General features: G+C 44.9%; 2 protein-coding genes across 5 annotated transcripts in view; one reads left to right on the top strand and one right to left on the bottom strand.

Moving 5' to 3' along the window:
• Window positions 1-10,320, top strand: part of CCR4 (C-C motif chemokine receptor 4) — an 82,057-nt gene extending 71,737 nt beyond the window's left edge. For both annotated transcript variants that reach the window (XM_027040570.2, XM_053221735.1), the window contains exon 3: window positions 10,096-10,320. The gene's annotated coding sequence lies outside the window, so the exon portion shown is untranslated. The remainder of the gene's footprint in view (window positions 1-10,095) is intronic.
• GLB1 (galactosidase beta 1) overlaps window positions 1-22,544 on the bottom strand; it is an 86,453-nt gene that overhangs the window by 20,091 nt on the left and 43,818 nt on the right. For all 3 annotated transcript variants that reach the window (XM_027040566.2, XM_027040567.2, XM_027040564.2), the window contains exons 11-14: window positions 8,796-8,870; window positions 6,534-6,623; window positions 2,763-2,876; window positions 1,175-1,306 (exon numbers count right to left, since the gene is read on the bottom strand). In XM_027040566.2, coding sequence (XP_026896367.2) covers window positions 1,175-1,306; window positions 2,763-2,876; window positions 6,534-6,623; window positions 8,796-8,870 — 411 coding nt within the window. The remainder of the gene's footprint in view (window positions 1-1,174; window positions 1,307-2,762; window positions 2,877-6,533; window positions 6,624-8,795; window positions 8,871-22,544) is intronic.

A 22,544-nucleotide genomic window follows, 5' to 3' on the forward strand; every position in this document is an offset into this window, starting at 1 on the left:
AGTTGCTCTATTTGTCTAGCGGGTTAGCGGGCTGGGGCGTCCCTGGCCCCATCGAGGCCTATGCTCACGGCTTGCCTAGCTTCCTCTTCCCTGCCTTTTATGTGGCGAACTTCTCTCCATTCCCAGTCAGGTCCCAAATTTCTCCCAGGCCACCTCTCGATACCCAGCCTCCACTGCCCACTTAGTAAATCCAATAAACATTGGCCAGGCAGCCATGTGCCAGGCTCTTTGCTGGGCACTACGGCCAGAGACTACACAAGAATGCCTGTCACTGCAGGGGCCAACGTGGCCTGTGACAGCCAAGCAGGAAGGCCACTAGCCACAGCCTGAGCACAAGGACTTTAACCGGGACATCTCTACTGGAGACAAAGGTGGCCCCTGCACGGTCATTCCCTAGGAGTGTAATTGCCCTGCCTCTGAGCCGCATCAACGGGGTCAGGAAACAGTCCCACACACCTGTTCTGGCCTAGGCCGAGTGATGCCATAAATCTTTCCATGGGGGCCTGCTGTCCTCTAGCAGATGAGGAACTATCTGTGGGGAAGCCTGTATCTCAACATCCCTTGCAGCTCACGGAGCCTCGTGCAGAGCATGAGCCTAACAAATGTTTGCCGAATCATGCTCTGAAAATGTTTTCCAAGGAAAAACGTTTGGGCCGGGGCTAGCCACCCGGACACAGAGGAACCAGCAGGGGTGAGAGGCCACGCACCGAGGGAAAAGGCTTCCTACGCCTCAAGGCTTCGTCACAGACGGTCCACACCCAGCAAACGGGGCCGACCAAAGGCTAAGCTGGCTTGGTTGGCCACGAAGCCCCTTTCGAGAGCTAGGTGGGCTTTTTTAAGCAAGGGAAAAGCTCGGTGGAGAGGCTTCCTCCTCCTTTCTACAGGATGACCGAACCCGAACACGAGGGAAGGGTTCTCTTTGCAAAGCTCAACTTTCTCATCCTGCAGAGGAGGGCAGGCCCTCAAAATACTCGAGCTTTGAAGTTGCAAAACAAATCACAGCAGGTTCAATCACCAAACTTGGCAAAGTGTGTGTGTTTTTAAAAACCGCTTCTACGTGAGCAGGGCTGGAGTAGAAGAATGTATGTGCGAGAGTTTTTAAATGGCTTTACAAAGACTTCCTCGGGTGGCACAGACACAGTCCTATCGACCTCGACAGCGAGGCCGGTCCTACCTTGAAATCATCGATGTATCTGCCATAGTTCACACGCCCCATGTTCTCCACCAGAAGGTCCAGAGTGGCTCCGGCTTGCCCTGTTATGTTCAGAGTGATCACGTAACTTCGCTCCAGGACTCCCTGGGGCACCTGTGGGGTCGGAGTCCGGTGGGAATTAACTGAGGTGAGAAGGGCAACAGAGCTTGGCTGGCTCAGCCGTCACACCCATTTTCCTGCCTTGAGGTGTCACCAGACCCGGGAGACAGTGCTCTGCCGGCCCCTTTGCCCGAGCCACCGGCCAGGTGGCCAAGTTCCTCCAAACACTGCTTCCAAAACAGGCAACCCACCAGGCACAGCTCAGAGCAAGGGAAGGTCTAGGCTGGCTTCCTTTGCTCTGGGATGTTTGCTGCATGTCTTTTTTCTTTTACTTTTTTTTATTACCTTTATTTATTTTTGAGAAACAGAGTGAGACAAAGCATGAGCGGGGGAGGGGCAGAGAGAGAAGGAGACACAGAATCTGAAGCAGGCTCCAGGCTCCAAGCAAGCGGTCAGCACAGAGCCCAATGCGGGGCTCGAACCCTCAGGTGCAACCTGAGCCGAAGTCGGACGCTCAACCGACCGAGCCACCCAGGCGTCCCTACTGCACGTCTACTTTTAATAGAAAGGGAACGGACCCGACCGCTCCAGGGGGGGATTCCCACTATGGGAGCCCCTCCGTGTTCTCACAGCACAAAAGGCAGTCATAAAAAGTGGCTTCTAAACAACGTGGAGAGATGAGACAAAAAATCAGACAAAGGAGATAAAAATCAGAGAGTTAGGTGGAGTCGTCTCACCTCAAAATACCTGATAGGATGCATTAACCACGAAAATTATATAATAGAATGAGAACAAACAACTGAAGTTATACTGACTAGAATTCACGAAGACGACCCACCCCTAACCTGGAATTCAACACACAACGGCTGTCAGTATATACACGGGCAACACACACATGGTGTCCTAGAAACGTGCTCCCGCTGAGATGAAAGCCTTTGATCACAGCAGAATGGTAACATTGCAATTTAAAAATTTCTGAACAAATTTCCACGGTTAGAAAAATCTCTTCATGTGCTTTTTCACATGATTATTCCAGTGGAAGGAATGGAAATCCTCTAATGTTTCTTCCCTGCGCTGGGAAACAAAGTTCTTTGTGTATTGTGGCTATGATTACCATGAACAATCCTTCTGCATAGAATTTCTCATGCAGGATGAAGGCACAGAGTTAAACGAATCACGGCTCCCGCGTGTTCAAAATGGGGCCTGTCCTCCAGGAGCAAAGGAGACATGGGTGACATCCTGTGGTTGGTCAGAGAGGACGGCCTGGGCTGGGGAGACCAGGAAGGTTTCCACGAAGGGGGCTGGCTTGAGCACACCCTTCCAGGTGCAGGCAGAGGGAGCAGGGGTGAGGCCACATCAGCAAGCAAGGGCCACAGCTAAGGGACATCGAGAGGAGGGGCAGAGCCGGAGTGTAGAAAGGTGCGCAATGGCCTTGAATGCCCCATTTCCAAGCACAGACCACACACCCCCCTGTTGGGGCAGACACACACAGCTCAGAGACGATTCTTACCCCGTCCACGGCGACATAGGCGCGGTCACGGACTCCATTGAGGGGTGATGACAGGGGGGTGGGGTTGCTGCAGTCTTGAGGAAGCGTTGTTCGGTACAGCACGAAACCAAAATACTGGTGACAAAAAGAAGGAAGAAAAATACATCACTCTTTCAAAAAAGATAGCCTGGCCGCCTCAATCTGTGCGAAAGTGCTGTTTCTAGAATCGTAAGGAATAAAGTGTTTCTCTAGCCTCCAGCAAAAATTCAGTCTGAAAGAACTGGCTTAAATTTTTAGATCATACACTCTCGTAGCAGTCGCAGCAAGGAATCCAGAAGAGCATTTTATCAGACATCCCTTTCCCACACAAGGAAATTTGCCCAGGATCACTCAGGGGGATCCTGTCATACATATCAAGAGGTTATTTACATTACCTCAAAAACACAACACAGCAAAAAAAGGCAAACAGGGCGCCTGACTGGCTCAATTGGTAGAGCATGTGTCTTTTTTTAAAGATTTAAAAAGTGTTTTTAATATTTGTTTATTTTTGAAAGAGAGAGAGACAGGGTGTGAGTGGAAGAGGGACAGAAAGAGAGAGAGACACAGAATCCGAAGCAGGCTCCAGGCTCCGACCTGTCAGCACAGAGCCCGATGCGGGGCTCGAACCCACGAACCGCAAGATAATGACCTGAGCAGAAGTTGGACACTTAACCGACTGAGCTATCCAGGCGCCCCTCGGTAGAGCATGTGACTCTTGATCTCCGGGTCATGAGTTCAAGCCCCACATTGGGTGTAGAGATTATTTTGAAATAAAATCTTAGGGGTGCCTGGGTGGCTCAGTTGGTTAAGGGTCCGACTTCTGCTCAGGTCATGATCTCACAGTTTGTGGGTTCGAGCCCCGCATCAGGCTCCTGTGCTGACAACTTGGAGCCTGGAGCCTGCTTTGGATTTTGTGTCTCCCCCTCTCTCTGCCCCTCCCCTGTTTGTGCTGTCTTTCTCTCAAAAATAAATAAACATTAAAAAAAAAATCTTGAAAAAAAAAAAGACAACGAAGCCAACAATGTTGGTGAAACATTTTCCAGGTTCTTGGGCTAAATGTGCTCTAACATACAAAACAAGAGTCAATCAGAAACTGTTTAAAGTGGAGGGACGGGGGTGGCGGGAACAGAGACAGTGAGAGATGAGGGTGTAACCGGTTGCTAAGTCAGAAGCCAGAGATGCTGGTACCCCTGGTCCGAAAGGAAGGCCCCAGACTATCAGCCGCAGCAACAAACAGCACCCTTGGCCTCAGCTGGTGACTTTCCTGCTCTGGATGTTAGGCAGGGTGAATGGAACCAAACCTTGTCATGCAGGGGGATCCCACAGACATCCAGTGTGGGACAGAGAAAAAGTTCCTCACGTCTAGAGCCCAGAAAGCAAGGGAGTGTATGTCAGCAAATGTGAAGGGGATTTAGAGGAGGTGAAAAAATAAACACGTTAACCCATGTTCTTGTGTTGCAGGAAAGGGCTGAACTCAAGAAATATCACTGGGGCCACCACCCAAGGCTTTATGCACAAGGGTGCCCTCCCTCCCAGACCCCAAATCTCCACCTTTTTCTTGTTTGGTTGGTTTTTTTCTATTCACAGTAACTGAAGTGGTAAGTCCTAGCTCAGAGGCTTAGGAACACTGAGGAAGGGCTCCCAGGAGGGAGCAGAAGTCATAGTGCTCCCTGCAAAGCTGGCTGCGGCCGCCGGGGTGGGGGTGGGGGTGGGGGTGAGGATGGGGTGGGGGCAGAGGAACAGGGCTGCATCCCACTCCCTGCACCTGCGCTCTCCAGGGTTTCGCTGGAAATAAACACTCAGTGGGCTGGCCCCAGACCTGAAACAGCCAGGGCCCAGGGAGTGCCCCCAGTCCTAGAGCACTGCCTTGGCCAGAGATCACAGAGCAGAAGGGTCTGGCAAAGAACAGTGAGTGCAGATGTCTATGCATCAACCTGGAATTCACTTCCCAGCTTCCAGCTGCTCTAGTGACCTGACCGTGTCTTGTCCGAGACGCTCCCCTGCTTGGTGAAAAAGGCGGGTTGTATTTTCTCGAGGAAGACGCGGACGCAGCAGGTGTTGGCTGGAACGGGAGCAAGGATTCTATCCAGCGTTCATGAAAGGAGGGCTTAATTACTCATTGTATCGATCCAACAGAGTTGTTAGAACAAAATCACAAGTGTAAAAAGAATAACCAGAGGCAAAATACACTAAGATTAGATACGCCACTCTTATTACCTTATGGTTCAGACACCTTCCAGAAGGGGATCTCCACAGAGAGTCATCAGGGGGATCCAGGTAAGTTTCCATTTCAAAAAATGGGGCTGAGATCCTAACTAGGTGTTCAAACTTAACATCACAACAAGGGGACAAAGTGACCTCATGGACATCTTGACATGGCGCTCTGAGAAGGACACAGCCCCTTTGTCACGTCCATGCCAAAAATGTTTTACTGAATCTAGTCAGTGAGGGGAAGTCTACAACTGGCCCGAACTCAGAAATGTCCACGTCACGAGAAAGAGAGAGAGGGAAAACAAGACTTAGGAATAGTGACAGAGGAAAGAAGAAAAAAGGGACATTAGAACTAAATGCGATGTGTGATCATGGATCGGAAACTGGATTGAAAAAAAGTTAAGGGGTGGCTGGGTGGCTCATTCGGTTACACATCTGACTCGGGCTCGGGGCATGACCTCGTGGTTCGTGAGTTCAAATCCTGCATCGGGCTTGCTGCTGTCAGCGTGGAGCCTGCTTCTGATCCTCTGTGTCCCTCTCTCTCTGCCCCTCCCCCACTCCTCTCCCTCAAAAATAAACAAACATTTAAAAAAAAAAGTTAAGCTATACAGGACATTATTGGATACTTGACTATAGAGTGCATATTAAATAAGATTATATCAACGTTAAATTTCTTAAGTGTGATCATCATATTGTGTTCATATAGGAAGATGTCCTTTTTCTTAAAAGATATATGCTGTAATATTTAGGGGTGACGTGTCAGGACACTGACCACAAACTCAAACGGTTAAAAAAGGCAGTTGACTGCGTATACACACACAGACCCAACTGTCAACATTCAGTGAATCCAGGTGAAAGCTACATGGGTGTAAATTACACTTTCCTTGCAACATTTTTAGATTTGAAGATTTCCAAAATAAAAAGCTGGGAAAAAAATTTTAAATAAATATGAGGGGCAGGCACTTGGCTGGCTCAGTCGGCCAAGTGTGCAACTCTTGGTCTCAGGGTCATGAGTTCGAGCCCCATGTCAGGCATGGAGCCCACTTAAAATAAATAAATAATAAATAAAATTCATACGAGGCGGTGGCTGGGTTAACCACATACACGCGGGCATGCATGTATGCACTGACAGGTGTTCTGCTCCCTTCACAAGCAGGAAAAATCTCTAAGGACCTAACCTATTGAGAACACGGTCCCTACACCTTTGAGCTAACTAAGGACAAATAATTAAGTGGTCTTTTTGCGCATTAAGATGGTGGTTTTCCTCTAGTAATCAAGACTAAGTAGATCAGAAATACAGTCAGAGTTATGTTGAATCAGGTTGAGCTATGCCTATTCAAGGCATGAGAAGAAAGGGGTGGGGGGAATCTAGGAAGGACCAGCCCACCGTGTGGTACTTAAAGCTACAGAGAGCCTGGAAATCGGTGGCGAATTTACACGGGACCTGATTTATCTGCCTACCACTTTAGCCCCTGCAGGGCAGTGCAGAAAGTACCTTTTTGTCAGTAGAAGAAGGGTGAAGCATTACCTCTGAAGGCCTACCTGTTTCACCTGGATAAACGTCAACGGATAAAGGCTTTTTATGGGCCCAGCAGGACACAGAACGTTCAGAGCGTCCTCCACCGTCTTTAACTGAAAAGAAACAAGACCAGCATTCACTCACTGTCACCTGGTCATCAGAGTGGAGGCTAATGCCATTTGCAAATTATCAAAGACATTACTGGATTGGACCAAATCCCTAAACAGACCTAAACTGTTAAAATTCCGCTCAATGCTGACCCCCAGTTGCCTTCAATCATCGCTATCCATCCCCTAACTCTCGATGAAAAATAACTCACGGTGGTCGTAAAGCGTGTCAAGCACATCTATTCGCAAATACAACCTCTACACAAAAGGCCCTTCAAATGAATGAAAACCAAGGCTCGGAGGCTGCCTCCTCTCTAAAGCCTTCCCCAGCATCCCGGAGGGAAGTAACCAGGACTGCACCTTCCTCTGAACTTGACTGTGGCCTATTTTCCACGCCTGCATCACGTACTGGCCGCTTACCTTTGCCGTCCTCACCGTTGTGTCAGCTCCTTAAGGGCAGAGTCTGTGTGGTGCTCACCCGATACCCAGCACAGAGTAGACACTCAATAAATGCTTACTACATTGGGTCCAGACGATCGTGTACTCTCACAACCCAGGAGGCTTATTCCGAGGTAGCAACAGGATGATGGCAGCTACCGATCGCTGAGTGCCTGCCGAAGCCCAGGTGAGCGCCCCTTGCATGCACACCCCAGTGAATCCTCACAACCGCCGGGTGGGGCAGCCATCACCGTCCCCAGGTCAGGGATGAGGAAACAGGTTCTCAGAGAGCCTCACAGGAGCAACGGCAGAGCCAAGGTCTGCAGTTAGGTTTGGCTCTGAACCTAGGACTTCCCGCGACTGACACTGGTTAGAAATTTTATGGACACTTTTGCAGGGATACCTTGCTGATGTGTAACATAAGGGAAAACAAAACCTTAAGTACAGTTCCATCAGTTCAGCTACTCACATGGAAGCTTTTCTATGTGGACAACTAAAGAAATTCCACTCACGGTAAACGGTTTATTCCATAAACCATGTCCCACGTCAACTGAATTCAGTTGCGTGCTAATTTGCTGTCTTAAACTGTAAACATTTAGTTCATAAGGAAAAGCTATTTCTACTCACACAATTCTCCTTCATGGCAAATAGAATGTATTTTTGGTACTATGCTAGTTTTGTTTTGTTTTGTTTAAGCAATGTTGCTGTATTAAATATTTGTACCTATTTTCTGTTGCATAAAAATACATTTCCCGCAGCTCCAAAACAAACCAACCTCCTCAAGTAGCCAGCAGCAAGGAGAAAAATAGAAGATACTCCGTTTACAAGTGTGATTCAAGTCTGATCAAAACTAAAGAAAGATTCCTATCACGCAGAGAGACCACATTCTTTGTAGAATGTAACACACGTATCTGACGCTAGGTGGAAAATGTCACAGGAGCTCAACCAATCATAGTATCAAAGGGCTTCACGAACGGAAAAATTATACAATCGTGTTTGGCATTTTGGTTAAAGATAAAAACTTACACTATTTTAGAATGTCAAGATTCTTAAGAAATGTGTAACTGCTTGTGGTTTTTTTTTTTTTCTCTTGTGAGTTAACAGATGTAGGAGTTAGGGATTATAAAAGGGGAAATCCTGAAGACACAGATGGTCAAAACAAATTGATTTTGGCTTACGTCACTCCCGACAATGAAATGAAATCTCCCTTCTTTTTCTCTTTCCTAGAATAAAATGTCTTCAACTCCTTTTTATGATTAATTTCTAGCCATTTCCCCCTTGCTGTCCCATTCACCAAATAAACCAGAGCCCAAAAATCAGTACATGATTTTGAGATGGAGGGAAGCACACTACATGTGCAAAGATCTATGACAATGCCTGTGGCTTTGGAGAACTCCCTAAAAAAAACGTGTATTATGGAAAAAGAACCTCACCAAGCACAACAAGGTGGCATGTTATTCCCACAAAGGTCCTGAAGCTGCTTTGGATGACTGGTAATTGAACCAAAATGACCTGAATGATGTACAAACGTCCACCCACTCCTGCTCATGCCCTATGTGCTCACCCCGTCAATGTGACACATGCACGTCCCCATTTTCCCAGAAACATCACCTACCCCATCAGTCTCAAAGAAAACCAATTCACAGAAAGATAGAACCAATTCCCCAGCGTGACACTTTCACTCACAACTGCTCAATTCCACCCCCTCACTCCCAACAGTTCTGTTATTTTCTTTCTTACCTTTTGCAGAGCAACTTTTCCATATGCAAACTTGGGTGTAGATGGAGGGATAAAACCTTCTGGTACTTTTTCAAACTAGAAACCAGAGTGGAGAAAGAAAAAAAAAAAAAAGAAAAAAGAAAAGCTGTTAAACCCTCAGAAACGTAGCTATACAATTCAGTTTTCAAAAGGAGGCTCGAAGACTCGAACAATAGTGCGGGTGATTTTTGGAAAGGCAAAGGAACAAAAGGTTTCTCCCGCCAGACAGGGTTTGGTAAAGCTTTTACTTCCGTGTGTGTGTGCATGTCTGTGTATGTCTGCATTGTAAACTCCAGGAATCATTCAAATAATTATAGAAGAAAAGACTTCAAAGCAGAGAGCAAAAACAAGGAGAGAGAATGAGGTGATGGCAGAAGGCTGGAGTTGGGGGGAGAAAAGGAAAAAGGCCCAGGGCCAAACAGAATCTTGAAGGGAGGTAGCTGTAAGTAAGGAAAAGTCTTACTCGCAGGTTGAATCTTACTGATAGATTAAAGTTTGATATCAGTGTTAAATTTCCTGTGGTTATGTAAGAGCATATTCCTACCTCTTCTTATGAAACACACACTGAAGTATTTAGGGGTAAAGGTAAAGTATTTAAAGGTTACTGCATGTAACCCTCCAGTGGTTGAGAAAACCCAAGGGGGCAGTGAGGGGAAAATGATGAAGCACAGAGAGTGAAATGTTGACCTGGGTGAATCTGGGTGTGGAATACTCGAGCGCTCGATGTACTACTTTTATTCTCGAGACTTCTCTGTAAGTTTGAAATTTTTCTTAAATAAAAGCCAAAAACTAAAATAAAAATAGAACCTTACTATACACTAAGCGCGCACGCACACACACACACACACACACACACACTTAAATTAGAGTTAGAAGATATAAGTGCCAAGTCTTAGAAGTCTGTGTCCACCTCCAAGCAGATTGCATTATGATCTCACAGGCTCCCCACATTTCTTTCCTCCTCCATTCTTCTCTTCCTCCCTTCCTTTCCTTCGGTTTCCACCTTTTAAAATTATTTTTATTATTAGGTTTTTTAATTTTTAAGGTTTATTTTTGAGAGAGAGACAGAGTGCAAGTGGGGGAAGGGCAGAGAGAGAGAGGGAGACACAGAATCTGAAGCGGGCTCCAGGCTCCGACCTGTCAGCACAGAGCCCGACGAGGGGCTCGAACCCACGAACCGCGAGATCATGACCCGAGCCGAAGTCAGACGCTAACTGACTGAGCCACCCAGGCGCTCCTCGGTTTCCATTTTTTTTAAAGTACTTAAAAAGGAAGACGACAGGGGCGCCTGGGTGGCTCAGTCGGTTAAGCGTCCGACTTCAGCCAGGTCACGATCTCGCGGTCCGTGAGTTCGAGCCCCGCGTCGGGCTCTGGGCTGATGGCTCAGAGCCTGGAGCCTGTTTCCGATTCTGTGTCTCCCTCTCTCTCCGCCCCTCCCCCGTTCATGCTCTGTCTCTCTCTGTCCCAAAAATAAATAAACGTTGAAAAAAAAAATTAAAAAAAAAAAAAGGAAGACGACAGACTGCTGTAATGAAAAGCAATAGTTTCCTGACTATTCTCTTTGTGCTATTCTTCAGAGGAAACCATTTTTTAAATCCATTTAATTTTTCCATTTTTGCATCTTTTAGTTTCTATATTTATACTTATCTGCTATTTCTTATTTCATCCCTTGAACACATTATTGATTTCTTTAATACATGAGAATTTAGCCCACGTGTACGGTTCTGGCTATCTCTCTTTCTTGCCAACATGGTTATATCAGCATTTCTCTACTGGTTACCTTTGTAGCTTGAAACACTATACCTCTATTTCTTAGTTCCATCAATTAAGATGATCTTTTGTGTCCATACTTTTTTAAAAAAAAATTTTTTTTAACGTTTATTTATTTTTGGGACAGAGAGAGACAGAGCATGAACGGGGGAGGGGCGGAGAGAGAGGGAGACACAGAATCGGAAACAGGCTCCAGGCGCTGAGCCATCAGCCCAGAGCCCGACGCGGGGCTCGAACTCCCGGACTGCGAGATCGTGACCTGAGGTGAAGTCGGACGCTTAACCGACTGAGCCACCCAGGCGCCCCTGTGTCCATACTTTTTAAGATAAGTCTATTTGCACCCTTTCCTGAGCTCTCTTCCCTACTCCCACCCCCAAATTATGAGTTATACTTTTACACTGTCAAGGTTAAAAAGTCTGTCCTGTACCCATACACCTTCCCACCACCTGTATAGTGACTCTAAATTCAAAATCAATCAACAGTGTTCACATGATTATAATTATATAAATATTACTCTATGCAAAGCTAAGTAGTATGTATCATGACGAATGTTCTGTGTTCTTCAGCTTTTTGTGTTCTCCTCCTTCCCCTGGGGTTTCTAATTGCCTTTCTCTTTTCCTGTCTGCCTTTAGGTTAGGAAGGGAAATTTTTTGAATTTTTGAATGTCTGAAAATGGCATATTAAGTCGATCATTTGGATGAGTATAGAATTCTATACTGAAAATCATCTTCCCTTAGAAGGCAAGATTTGCCCCCCCATATCATCCGGTGTGAGTCACCGGATGATTCTTGTTCTTTCAAAGGTGACTTCTCTCTAGAAGCTTGTAAGTGCTTTATTCTCTATGTTTTCATTTTTTTCCAAGGATGTGTTTGGATTTGTGTGTTTTTTACATTTATTATTCTGGGCAACTCAAATATCCTTTTTGGTTTTAGAAGAAAATTCTGTATTTTTTTAATATTTTCTTTTCTTCATCTTTTTCCCTTAAAAGTAAGTTAGACATCCTAGATTGTTCCTCTGTATCTCTCATCTTTTCTCTATTTCAATCTGTCTTTTGGTTCTAATTTCTAGGAGATTATCTTTTTATTTTGGGGAAGCCTTCTTTGTTCTTTAATTGCTCCTTTTTCAAAGTATCCCATTCTTATAGTGTGAAAGCAACATCTTTCCAAATGTCTCTAAAAGATATAAATTTGAGAGGGTCTGCTCGGCTTTGCTTAAGATCTCTCATTTCTGTCCTGAATTACCTGTTGCCCTGAGGTTATTTTTCTGTTTACTTCATTTTGGTCTTTCTCTTTTCCTGTACAGGTGTTATGGATGTCTTCAAACATCCGGCCACCCTTGGCCATCCATTCTTATTTAATGGTAATGCATATGAATGCACCAGCATTTGCATAACCATCTTCTCTAAGCCAATCGTGCTCTGTGTACAAGGGCAAGGTTTGTTCAGTGGGGAACTGTTTTGGGGTGATTTGGGAGGGAGTCAGGCATGATATGTAAGGTTTTTGCTCTCAGGCTGCACACTTTTTTTTTTAATTCTAATTTTCTGACTATTAAAAAGATGCCTCCCTGACGGACAGTCCATTTGAACGAGGGCTGGCAAAGTGGAGGACCTGATGGGAGATATGCAGTTCCATTAGCCTTTCCATTTTCACCTGTTTCATTCTGTCTTTTGTCACATCTGCGTTTCCAGGACCCTGGTTCTCTAGGGTTAAGAGTAATCTACTCCCTGTTAACCTGTTTCTTTAAAAAAAAATTTTTTTTTAATGTTTATTTTTGAGAGAGAGACAGAGCATGAGTGGAGGAGGGGCAGACAGAGAGGGAGACACAGAATCCGAAGCAGGCTCCAGGCTCCGAGCCGTCGGCCCAGAGCCCGACGCGGGGCTCGAACTCACGGACCGCGAGATCGTGACCTGAGCCGGAGTCGGATGCTTAACCGACAGAGCCACCCAGGCACCCCTGTTAACCTGTTTCAATAATCCCCTTTCACACTCACTGGGGACCTAGACTTCCTCATGCTACATCCTTAGTCACCTACATCTATTTTTGTTACCCAGAAATTTTTTGAAATCTCTTATGCATGGATAGTGCCCCTCTTGATGGCTTCATTTAAAAAAATACCATTTTTAATCATTTAATAACATTTTGAAAGGCAGAAGAGATAAGTATGTGGTCAGCCATCCATCTTGAACTGTATTTCTAGTATTCAATGAATTGATAGTTCTGTGACATTTTTAAAGATTAAAAAATTTTTCTTAATGTTTATTTATTTTTGAAAGAGAGAGAGAGTGTGAGCAGGGAAGGGGAAGAGAGAGAGGGGGACAGAGGATGCGAAGCGGGCTCTGTGCTGACAGCAGTGAGCCTGACGTGGGGCTCGAACTCACGAACCGTGAGATCATGGCCTGAGCCAAAGTCAGACGCTCGACTGACTGGGCCACCCAGGCACCCCTCTGTGACCTTTTTAAAAGAGCACATTAAAGGGGTGCCTGGGTGGCTCAGTCAGTTGAGCATCCAACTCTTGATTTCACCTCAGGACATGATCCCAGGGTCACAGGATCAAGCCCCGCATCAAGGCTCTGCGCTGAGCACGGAGGCTGCTTAAGATTCTCTCTCTCCTTCCCCCTGCCCCTCTTCCCAGCTGGTTCTCTCTCTCTCTCTCTCTCAAATAAATACAATGAGGGGCACCTGGGTGGCTTAGTCAATTAAGTATCTGACTTCAATGAATTTGAGTCCCACATCAGTGAGCCTGAGCCCTGCTTCGGGTGAGCTCTGCTTCCCTCACTCCCTTTTCTCTCTGCCCCTCGCTCACTTGCGCCCTCTCTCTCTTACAATAAAAATAAAATAAAATAAGCACATTAAAACGATCTTCATGATTCACATTAAAATGAATGTGAGGCCAAGTAGTTGTATCTGTGGATCTCAGACAGACAAGATGGGAAGTCTCTCTTCCCAGCCTCCCTGACAGTCCTAAGCCACACTCATTCTCCTGTGGCAGTCTCCCTGCCTCTTCCTCCAGCCCACACTCTGGCCAATAGAAGCAGCAAACACAAATCCACAGAGGGGAACTGAGAGTCGTCTAATTTGCTTGCTGAGGTCCCCTATTCACCTGCACATAGTAGTGACCATGTCGTATCTAACTCCGAAAGTCAAGGTGGAGTCCAGCGTCAGTGTGAGCAGGGCTGCAATCTCCTCTATCACACTGGAAGAAAAAATCGCGGCACAGGCAGCTTTCCTTAACCTACACTGAGCTCACAGGGATGGAATGCTTCTGTACTAGTTTGGTCGTCTCCCTCGCTATGCACAAAGGCCCTAACAGTCCGTCATTATATTTCCTTTTTAGAGGTGAGACTGGTGAACTTGCTCAAGAGAATCACAGGGCAAAGGAATGAGCTGGGATCTTGACCCCAAGTCGAGTGTTGTTTCTATCGCTCCACCTCACCTCCTTTATTGTACAACAGTACAAGAGACAGTGTCTCCTATTAATTAAACATAATTCCAGAGACAAAAACACCCCATGATACCTTTTCTCTTCCAGTTTTCCTCTTGGACCCTCTCCTTATGCACATATGCCATGAAAGATTAGAGACGGTTTTGTAATTTGCTACTGCTACTTACCCAAAGTACTTTTGGCATGTCTAAATACTGACAATAATTTTATTTATTGCATAATATATTCAATGTTTATTTTTCAGAGACAGAGAGAGAGAGAGAGAGAGAGACAGAGACAGAGTGTGAGTGGGGGAGGGGCAGAGAGAGAGGGAGACAGAATCGGAAGCAGGCTCCAGGCTCTGAGCCGTCAGCACTGAGCCCGAAGCGGGGCTCGAACTCACAAACCGCGAGATCATGACCTGAGCCCGGGTCGGACACTTAACCGACGGAGCCACCCTGATGCCCCTACTGCATATTACGTCCAAATGGATACGATCATCCTTTCAGTATTAGGATTTAGATAATTTCCAATTCTTGATATTAAGATAGTGTTACAATGAACTTTATGTCTATAGCATCATCTTGGTTAAAAAAAAATCTTTTCAATAAAGCACCAAGTGAAGAGTTACTAGGTCAAATGGTATAAGCATTTTATATGAGTCTTAATAGGGCGTATGCCAAAGTTTTCACCAAATGTCTATACGTGTTTACATCTTCCACCCCATTGTCGATCTGGATGTTGGTTTTTTTAAATCAGTGGTAACAGCTCATCATAATGTTGATATTAAGTCTCCATCTGTCTATCCCATTTGCCCCAATCTTCTGTCTTTTCTTTTCAACAAGCTTAGTGATTTTTCACTGATTATTTTATAGTAAAATCCTAATCTTGTATCAAACGAATTTAATGTTTCAGAAAAGGATAAATATTCCAAAACACTATTTCAGAATCTTAATTTATTTTTCTGTCATAATCTGTGCTTTAATCAGAGTTTTCATACCGGTCATAAATGTTGCTTCTTATCCTGCCTATTTAGCTGGACAAATTTAACATCAGAAGCTCCTCTTGTCCCAGTCAAATCCAATAGATTCGATGGCGACCAACCTCTCTTTCCCCAAGATCTCTAACGTTTTCATTCGTTCTTCTAACAAATTCTTATTAAGAAAGGACTTTGTGTCAGGTCCTACGCTTGGCACTGGGGATATAAACAGCCTAATCCAGACTGTGAAAAATGTGCGTAAACAAATGGCACCAATGCACTATGGGAAGTAGCACGTTCAAGATGTCCACACTGCAAGGCGGTAGGAGACGTTAAAACGCGACTAACTGCAGAGCCAGGTCAAAGACAACGTCCCAGAGAAGGTAACTGAAGTGTGTTCTCATTTTCCAGATGGGTGAAGGCGAGGGAACATTATGTGCAGAGGCTGGGAGATATCAACAGTACTGTCCTATTCACGGAATCTTATGCACCTTCATTTTCAGGCCGGAGAGTCACGTACAAGAAGGGGAGAGTTGCAAAGTGAGGCTTGAGGAAAACAGGAGGCCAAGTCATGGAAGGCATCTTGACCAGATTGGCGTTTTAGAGAAATCACTCTGAAAGACAAACCAGAAAAGCCAACTCTGCAGGAAAGGAAAACACTAGAACCACAAGAGTGCAGGCAATGCTTTAGAAGTCTCACATTTGTTATGAAATAGTCACTTCGTTAGCCCTAATTATCAGACATAAAACACTGTGTTTCCACCAGCACCGTGGATCCACAAGAGACAGCTAGCGTCTACCCACTGAGCTAATGTCATTCCATCCATAAACCAAGAAGAACAATCAATCAGCCGGTGTAGACTGGTCCTCAGTCAAGTTTCAGACTTCATTAAGCTCTGAAATAGTAAAAGTCACCTTGGCCATTTTCACATCCCCGGTCCCCACCCAGCCCCAGCGTCCACCTCAGGGAATCCTAATATTTGCTCCAGTTATCAAGGTCCTCAATGTACAACTTGATTAATTTCTGTAATCATGACCCATCACCAAAAAGCCAGCTGGACTTTTATCTTTGATAGAATCCTTAGGAAGAACTGTAACAAGACTAGAAAGTGGGTCTTAAATTCATTCAAAAGCGTACAAAAATAAACTCACCACTGCCCCTCTCAGGAATTGGTAGGGAGGAGGAGGGCGCTGCCCTACAGTCTCATGGTTCATACTCGAGGTCAAAGTGTTAACCATGTCTGGTTGAGCTTTACCCACAGCAAAGAGAGTATTTTAGAGAATGCAAATGTCATGAGCTTTGTCATACCTTGAAGAGTCACCTGCCAAAGGCCACCTGGAGCCTTCATCACCAGGCACAGGCTTCTGCAGCCTGATGGGAAATTATCCACCCTGGGCATCCACATCAGTGAAAGATACTGTCCGTCGACACCCAGCTTACTCTTGAAATGGATTAAAGAAGAGACCCATTCCGCCTTTTATGTCTTTGGTGAAGGAAGAGGCAGCTCTAGTGGGGGTTTTTATGATCCCATTCTTTTCCTCCGTGCAAGCAAACCAGCTGACTGAACGTCTACAAAGTCTCGTAAGACAGATCCCACTTTTAAAGCAGTTCCTTTCTGTTTTCCAAACCTGGAATACCGAAAAGAAGAGGACGGAACAAAGGACCACGTGGCAAGCTATGATCTATCATAAGCTATTGAATTATACTAATTTCTGGAGACTGTCTCCTTCACGGGTTCGTCTTACTGTGCCCTCTGGTGAAACGCTGGGACCCCCTGGGTTTGTCCCGCTTGGCCCACTGCCCTTCTCGCTCAGCTCTCCATCGGCAATCTCAGCCTCCCCTGGACTGTAGCCTCCCCTTCCACCGATGACCTGTCCTCATGACTGCTTCTTGGAGCTTCTCCCTCTTCAGTGAGGCACTTGCCGGATAGACACCTCCACTCGGACGTCCCCAAAGGCATCTGGAGCTGAACAAACCCAGTGCAGAGCTTTCTTCCCCCTTCCCCTTCCTGGCCCGTCCCTTCCCTGCAGTCCTCCATGGTTGTTGCTGACCACAACACCCATCCGGTTATCCGACCAAAAGCTGTAAACCGAGACAAATCAGTGCCTCCTCACGCTTCCTCACACCTGCACGCGGGCAGTCACCGAATCCGACCGATTTTACCCCCGAAACATTTTTCAAATCTATTGCTTCCTCTCCGCCCCCCCCCCCCCCATCTCATTTCTAGGTTATGTCAGCAGCTTCCTAGCTCATCTCCTGCATCCGGAAATGTCCCCAGGGAGGGTCCCAGCAGTGCGTTCACATGGTCACGGGTTTTTGTAAAATGTGCAGAAGTCATCTAATTTAACCGCCACAGGCATCTCTGGGATTCACCCCAGGGAGAGCTGAGATGGAGTTTATTTAATTTGGGTGTTGGATACATCTACATAGCTCGTTGTCACTTCGGTGGCTGGATACACTATCACCAACAGATCATTCCCCACACCCAATAGGCTGACTCACGTGCACATCACTTGATGGTGCCCTGAGGCATCCAGCCTCAGAAGTACGGGGTTGTACAAGAGACACAGGGTTTCAAATGTCGGGGGCCAGGACCTGTCTGCAGAAATTTCTCCAAATTCTCAAGCTCATATATGAAAGAACTGGAGAGAGATTGCCTCAATTTTGATGATAATCTTAAATATGTATATAACATTATCAGAAACAAAATGTGAAACTTATTGTTTTCTAAACTCTCAGTATGTGAGAATGCAAACTGGTGCAGCCACTCTGGAAAACAGTATGGAGGTTCCTCAAAAAACTAAAAATAGAACTACCCTACAACCCAGCAATTGCACTACTAGGCATTTATCCAAGGGAGACAGGTGTGCTGTTTCGAAGGGACACAAGCACCCCCATGTTTATAGCAGCACTATCAACAATAGCCAAAGTATGGAAAGAACCCAAATGTCCATCGATGGATGAATGGATAAAGAAGATGGGGTATATATATACAGTGGAGTATTACTCGGCAATCAAAAAGAATGAAATCTTGCCATTTGCAACTACGTGGATGGAATTGGAGGGTGTTATGCTAAGTGAAATTAGTCAGAGAAGACAAAAATCAAATGACTTCATTCATATGAGGACTTTAAGAGACAAAACAGATAAACATAAGGGAAGAGAAAAAAATAATATAAACACAGGGATGGGGACAAAACAGAAGAGACTCAAATATGGAGAACAAACTGAGGGTTACTGGAGGGGTTGTGGGAGGAGGGATGGGCTCCATGGGTAAGGGGCAGTAAGGAATCTACTCCTGAAATCATTGTTGCACTATATGCTAACTAGCTTGGATGCAAATTTTAAAAAATAAAAAAAATAAGATTAAAAAAAAACGCTCAGTACGTTCTAAAAAACAAATTTCAATAAGCCATGCTAAAGAGAAAGATTTCCATTCTCTCTCTAGAGAAAAAGAGTACAAACAAAACAGGGACAAAAACCAGAAGGATAGCAGATGTGTTTCAGTTAATAAATTCAAAGTATGCTTTGGAATTTTGTGACGTTTGCGATTATTTTAATCCTTAAAATTTTTAAATTTGTCATGATTTTTTTTTTTACTCATTTAAATACACTCTTGGGGCACCTGGCTGGCTCGGCTGGGGGAGCACATGACTCTTGATCTTGGGGTTGTGAGTTTGAGCCCCATGTCAGGTGTAGAGATCACTAAAAAATAATACATTTAAAAAAATACACATTCATTTTTGTTGCCTTATCCAATACCCTTTGTGACATTCGTATCTGACTATATCGCTGTCTTCACATTCCTTAAGAGGGCATAGGCAATAGCACTAATGTTCTTGGTGATAATATCACCTGCTGTCCACTAAGGAGAGACTGTTGTAGCCATAGCTTACAATGGAGAGAGATCAGGGAGCCAAAAGGGAACTGGAGATTGTTAAAAGTCCAGCTGACTGGAATACAGGTCCCCCTTCCAGCCAGGCCACTGAAATGCAGGGTGCGTGTTTGCAAAGTGCCGGAGTATGACAGTCAGAATGGTCCTAGCCGTCCTGGCCAGGTGGTCTGTAGAGCAGGGGCCCTTGAACTGCAGCAGAGAGGGGACTGGCGGGCAATGGCAAACAGCTCTAGCAACCATCAGTCAGAAGAGCCAGGGAGAGTCAGGAAAAGTGTGGGGGGAGCGTTTCTGGGGTGGAGGGAGGGGCAGAAAGAGGGAGCTAGAAATATAGGAGAATAAAAATGTGAGATCAAATATAAGGTGATGTTTTACATAAAAAAGCACAGTAAATATGTTTTCACATTCGACGATAAGGCATCAAGAGCTCACTATTTCGGAAAGAAAACTATTCTAAAAGTAAACCCACCAGCAACGCCACTGCTGGGTAAATAACCGAAGGAACGGGAAGCAGACTTGAGCAGATACCAGTGCCCTGATGCCCCAGGTAGTATTATTCAAAACAGCCAAAAGATGGGGCGCCTGGGTGGCTCAGTCGATTACGCATCCGACTCTCGGTTTCAGCTCAGGTCATGATATCTCAGAGTTCCTGAGTTCGAGCCCTGCATTGGGCTCTGCACTGACAGTGGAGCTTGCTTGGGAGTCTCTCTCTCCTCAGCGCCCCTCCCCTACTCGTGCCCACACATGCGCACGCGCACTCTCTCTCCTTCTCTCTCAAAATAAATAAACTTTAAAAAAAAAACAGCCCAAAAAAAAGAGGGGGGGCGCCTGGGTGGCTCAGTCAGTTGGGCGTCTGACTTTGGCTCAGGTCATGATCTTGCGGTCTGTGAGTTTGAGCCCGCATCAGGCTCTGTGCTACCAGCTCAGAGCCTGGAGCCTGCTTTGGATTCTGTGTCTCCCTCTCTCTCTGCCCCTCCCCTGCTCACACTCTGTCTCTGTCTGTCTGTCTGTCTCTCTCTCTCAAAAATAAATAAATAAATAAATAAATAGCCGAAAAATGGAAAACAACCCACGTGTCCAGCAAGAGATGAACAGTTACACAACATGTGGTCTATCCATGCATGGAATATTACTTAGCCAGAAAAAGGAGTGAAGTTCTGATACATGTTACAACATGGAGGAACCATGAAAAAATTATGGTAAGTGAAATAAGTCAGACACAAAAGGAAAATATTGTATGGTTCCATTTCTATGAAATATCGAGGACAGGCAACCTTACAGAGGCTGAAAGTAGAGGTTACAGCAGCTGCGAGGAGAGGACACTGGTGATTCTTTTTTTTTTTTTTTTTAATTTTTTAATGTTTATTTATTTTTGAGAGACAGAGCGTGAGTGGGGGAGGGGCAGAGAGAGCTCATTTGAGGCAGGCTCCAGACTCTGAGCTGTCAGCACAGAGCCCGACACAGGGCTTGAACTCACAAGCTGGGAGATCATGACCGGAGCCGAGGCTGGATGCCCAACCGAGCCACCCAGGCGCCCCTCTTATTTCTTAATAGTTACAGAGTTTCTGTTTGGGGTGATGAAAAGATTTTGAAAATAGACAGTGGTGATGGTTACACAACATTATGAATGTAATTAAAGCCACTGGATCGATCATACACTTAAAAATGGTTAAAATGGCAAACTTTATGTTCTATATACTTTATCATAATTTTAAAAAGTTAATAATGTAAGATGCCAAAAAACCACTGAATTGTGGACTTTATGTATTTATTTTTTTAAGTGTATTTATTTTGACAGAAAGAGAGAGAGAGAGAGAGAGAGAATGAATGAATGCGGGGGAGGGGCAGAGAGATAACCAGGGTTAAATCTAGGTACTGGGCACATGGGTGTTTGCAACATTATTTTATACACTTAAAATTGTTGGGAGTATTTCATATTTTAAAGACAAATATATCTAATAACTGTATTAAGAAATGAAAGACTCACTTTACGAGTATCTAAAAAAACAGGATATTTGGGAATAAGCATATTAAGGACAAGGATTATCTTAAGAAAATTTAAAACAAGACGGACATCAGAAAAGACTTGAAGAGAAGGAGAAGCAACTTTTCTTGGCTAAGACTCCATGTCATAAATTTCACCCCTAATTTGATACACAAATTTAATACAAAATGAGTCAAAACATCAATAGGTTTCCTGGGTTTTTGTTTTGTTTTTTGAAGTTGATAAAATAATACCAAAGCGTATGTGGAAGATGAACTTACAGAGTAGCCAGGGAAATTTTGAAAGACTAAACACGGAAGACAAGTCCTCCCAGGTGATAATAAAACATAGTAAAAATAACAATTAAAACAGTTTGGTGTTGGGAAAGGAGAAAAAAAATTCAGTAACATAAAAGAATCTGAAAACAGACCCAAATATTTTAACCGGCTGGTAACTTAAGAGATGAATAAAGCTGAATCCCAACCTCACTCCCAACAGCAAAACTAGCAATTCCACGTACATCGATATTTGAACATAAAATCTGAAGTCATAAAAATTGTAACCACCCCACAGGAATTTATTTCTACTACTAGGCTAGGGAAGCAGCCATGAGGGGCGCCTGGTGGCTCAGTCGGTTGAGTGTCCAATTTCAGCTCAGGTCATGATCTCAGTTTGTGGGTTCGAGCCCTGTGTCGGACTCTGTGCTGACAGCTCAGAGCCTGGAGCCTGCTTTGGATTCTGTGTCTCCCTCTCCCTCCCCCCCCCGCCCCTCCCCCACTCACCACTCACACACACTCTCTCCTTCAAAAATAAACATTAAAGAAAAATTTAAAAAAAAGAGAGAGAGAGAGAGAAGTGAAACATTTGACTATATAATAACTCAGGATTGTTTTTCGCAGGAAAAAAAAAACACTGAAGAAACCCCCCAAACTGGTAAAAATGCCACAAAAGAACTCTTGCAAATTACACAGAAAACAAATAGGCAGAGAAACGGGGAAGGAACCCGCACAGGTAGTACACAGAAGAAACACAGGTGGACAATTTGTACATGAAATGCCATGCACATGGCCACCTCTTCACTGCTGACATTCCGTTTGCATGCTCTCACCCCGGATGTCCCACATGGCTGTCCTATCACCTTGAAGTCTTCACTCCAGCTTTACCTTCTCAAGGAAGCCTTATATATACCAAATAGCCAAAACCATACCTGGCATATAGAGGGAACTTGCCAAACATTTGTGGAATTACTTGTGAATCAACAAACAATGTGGGTCAAGTCAAATAGTGTCTAATACAATTATAATGCCTCACGGGATTTTTTATTTTTTATTTAAAAAAAAAAATTTTTTTTAACGTTTATTTATTTTTGAGACAGAGACAGAGCATGAATGGGGGAGGGGCAGAGAGAGAGGGAGACACAGAATCGAAACAGGCTCCAGGCTCCGAGACATCAGCCCAGAGCCTGACGCGGGGCTCGAACTCACGGACCGCGAGATCGTGACCTGGCTGAAGTCGGACGCTTAACCGACTGCGCCACCCAGGCGCCCCTAAACTAGATTTTTCAAAAATCCAGTTATATCTTGTTAACGAGGGACATGTGAAAAAAAAAAAAGATATTCAAAGGTTGAAATTAAAGTATTGTGAAAGATGTAGCAGTAAATATTAACCGAAAAAATGCATTAGT

The sequence above is a fragment of the Acinonyx jubatus genome, chromosome C2 (assembly GCF_027475565.1).
Source record: "Acinonyx jubatus isolate Ajub_Pintada_27869175 chromosome C2, VMU_Ajub_asm_v1.0, whole genome shotgun sequence".
Taxonomy (NCBI): domain Eukaryota; kingdom Metazoa; phylum Chordata; class Mammalia; order Carnivora; family Felidae; genus Acinonyx; species Acinonyx jubatus.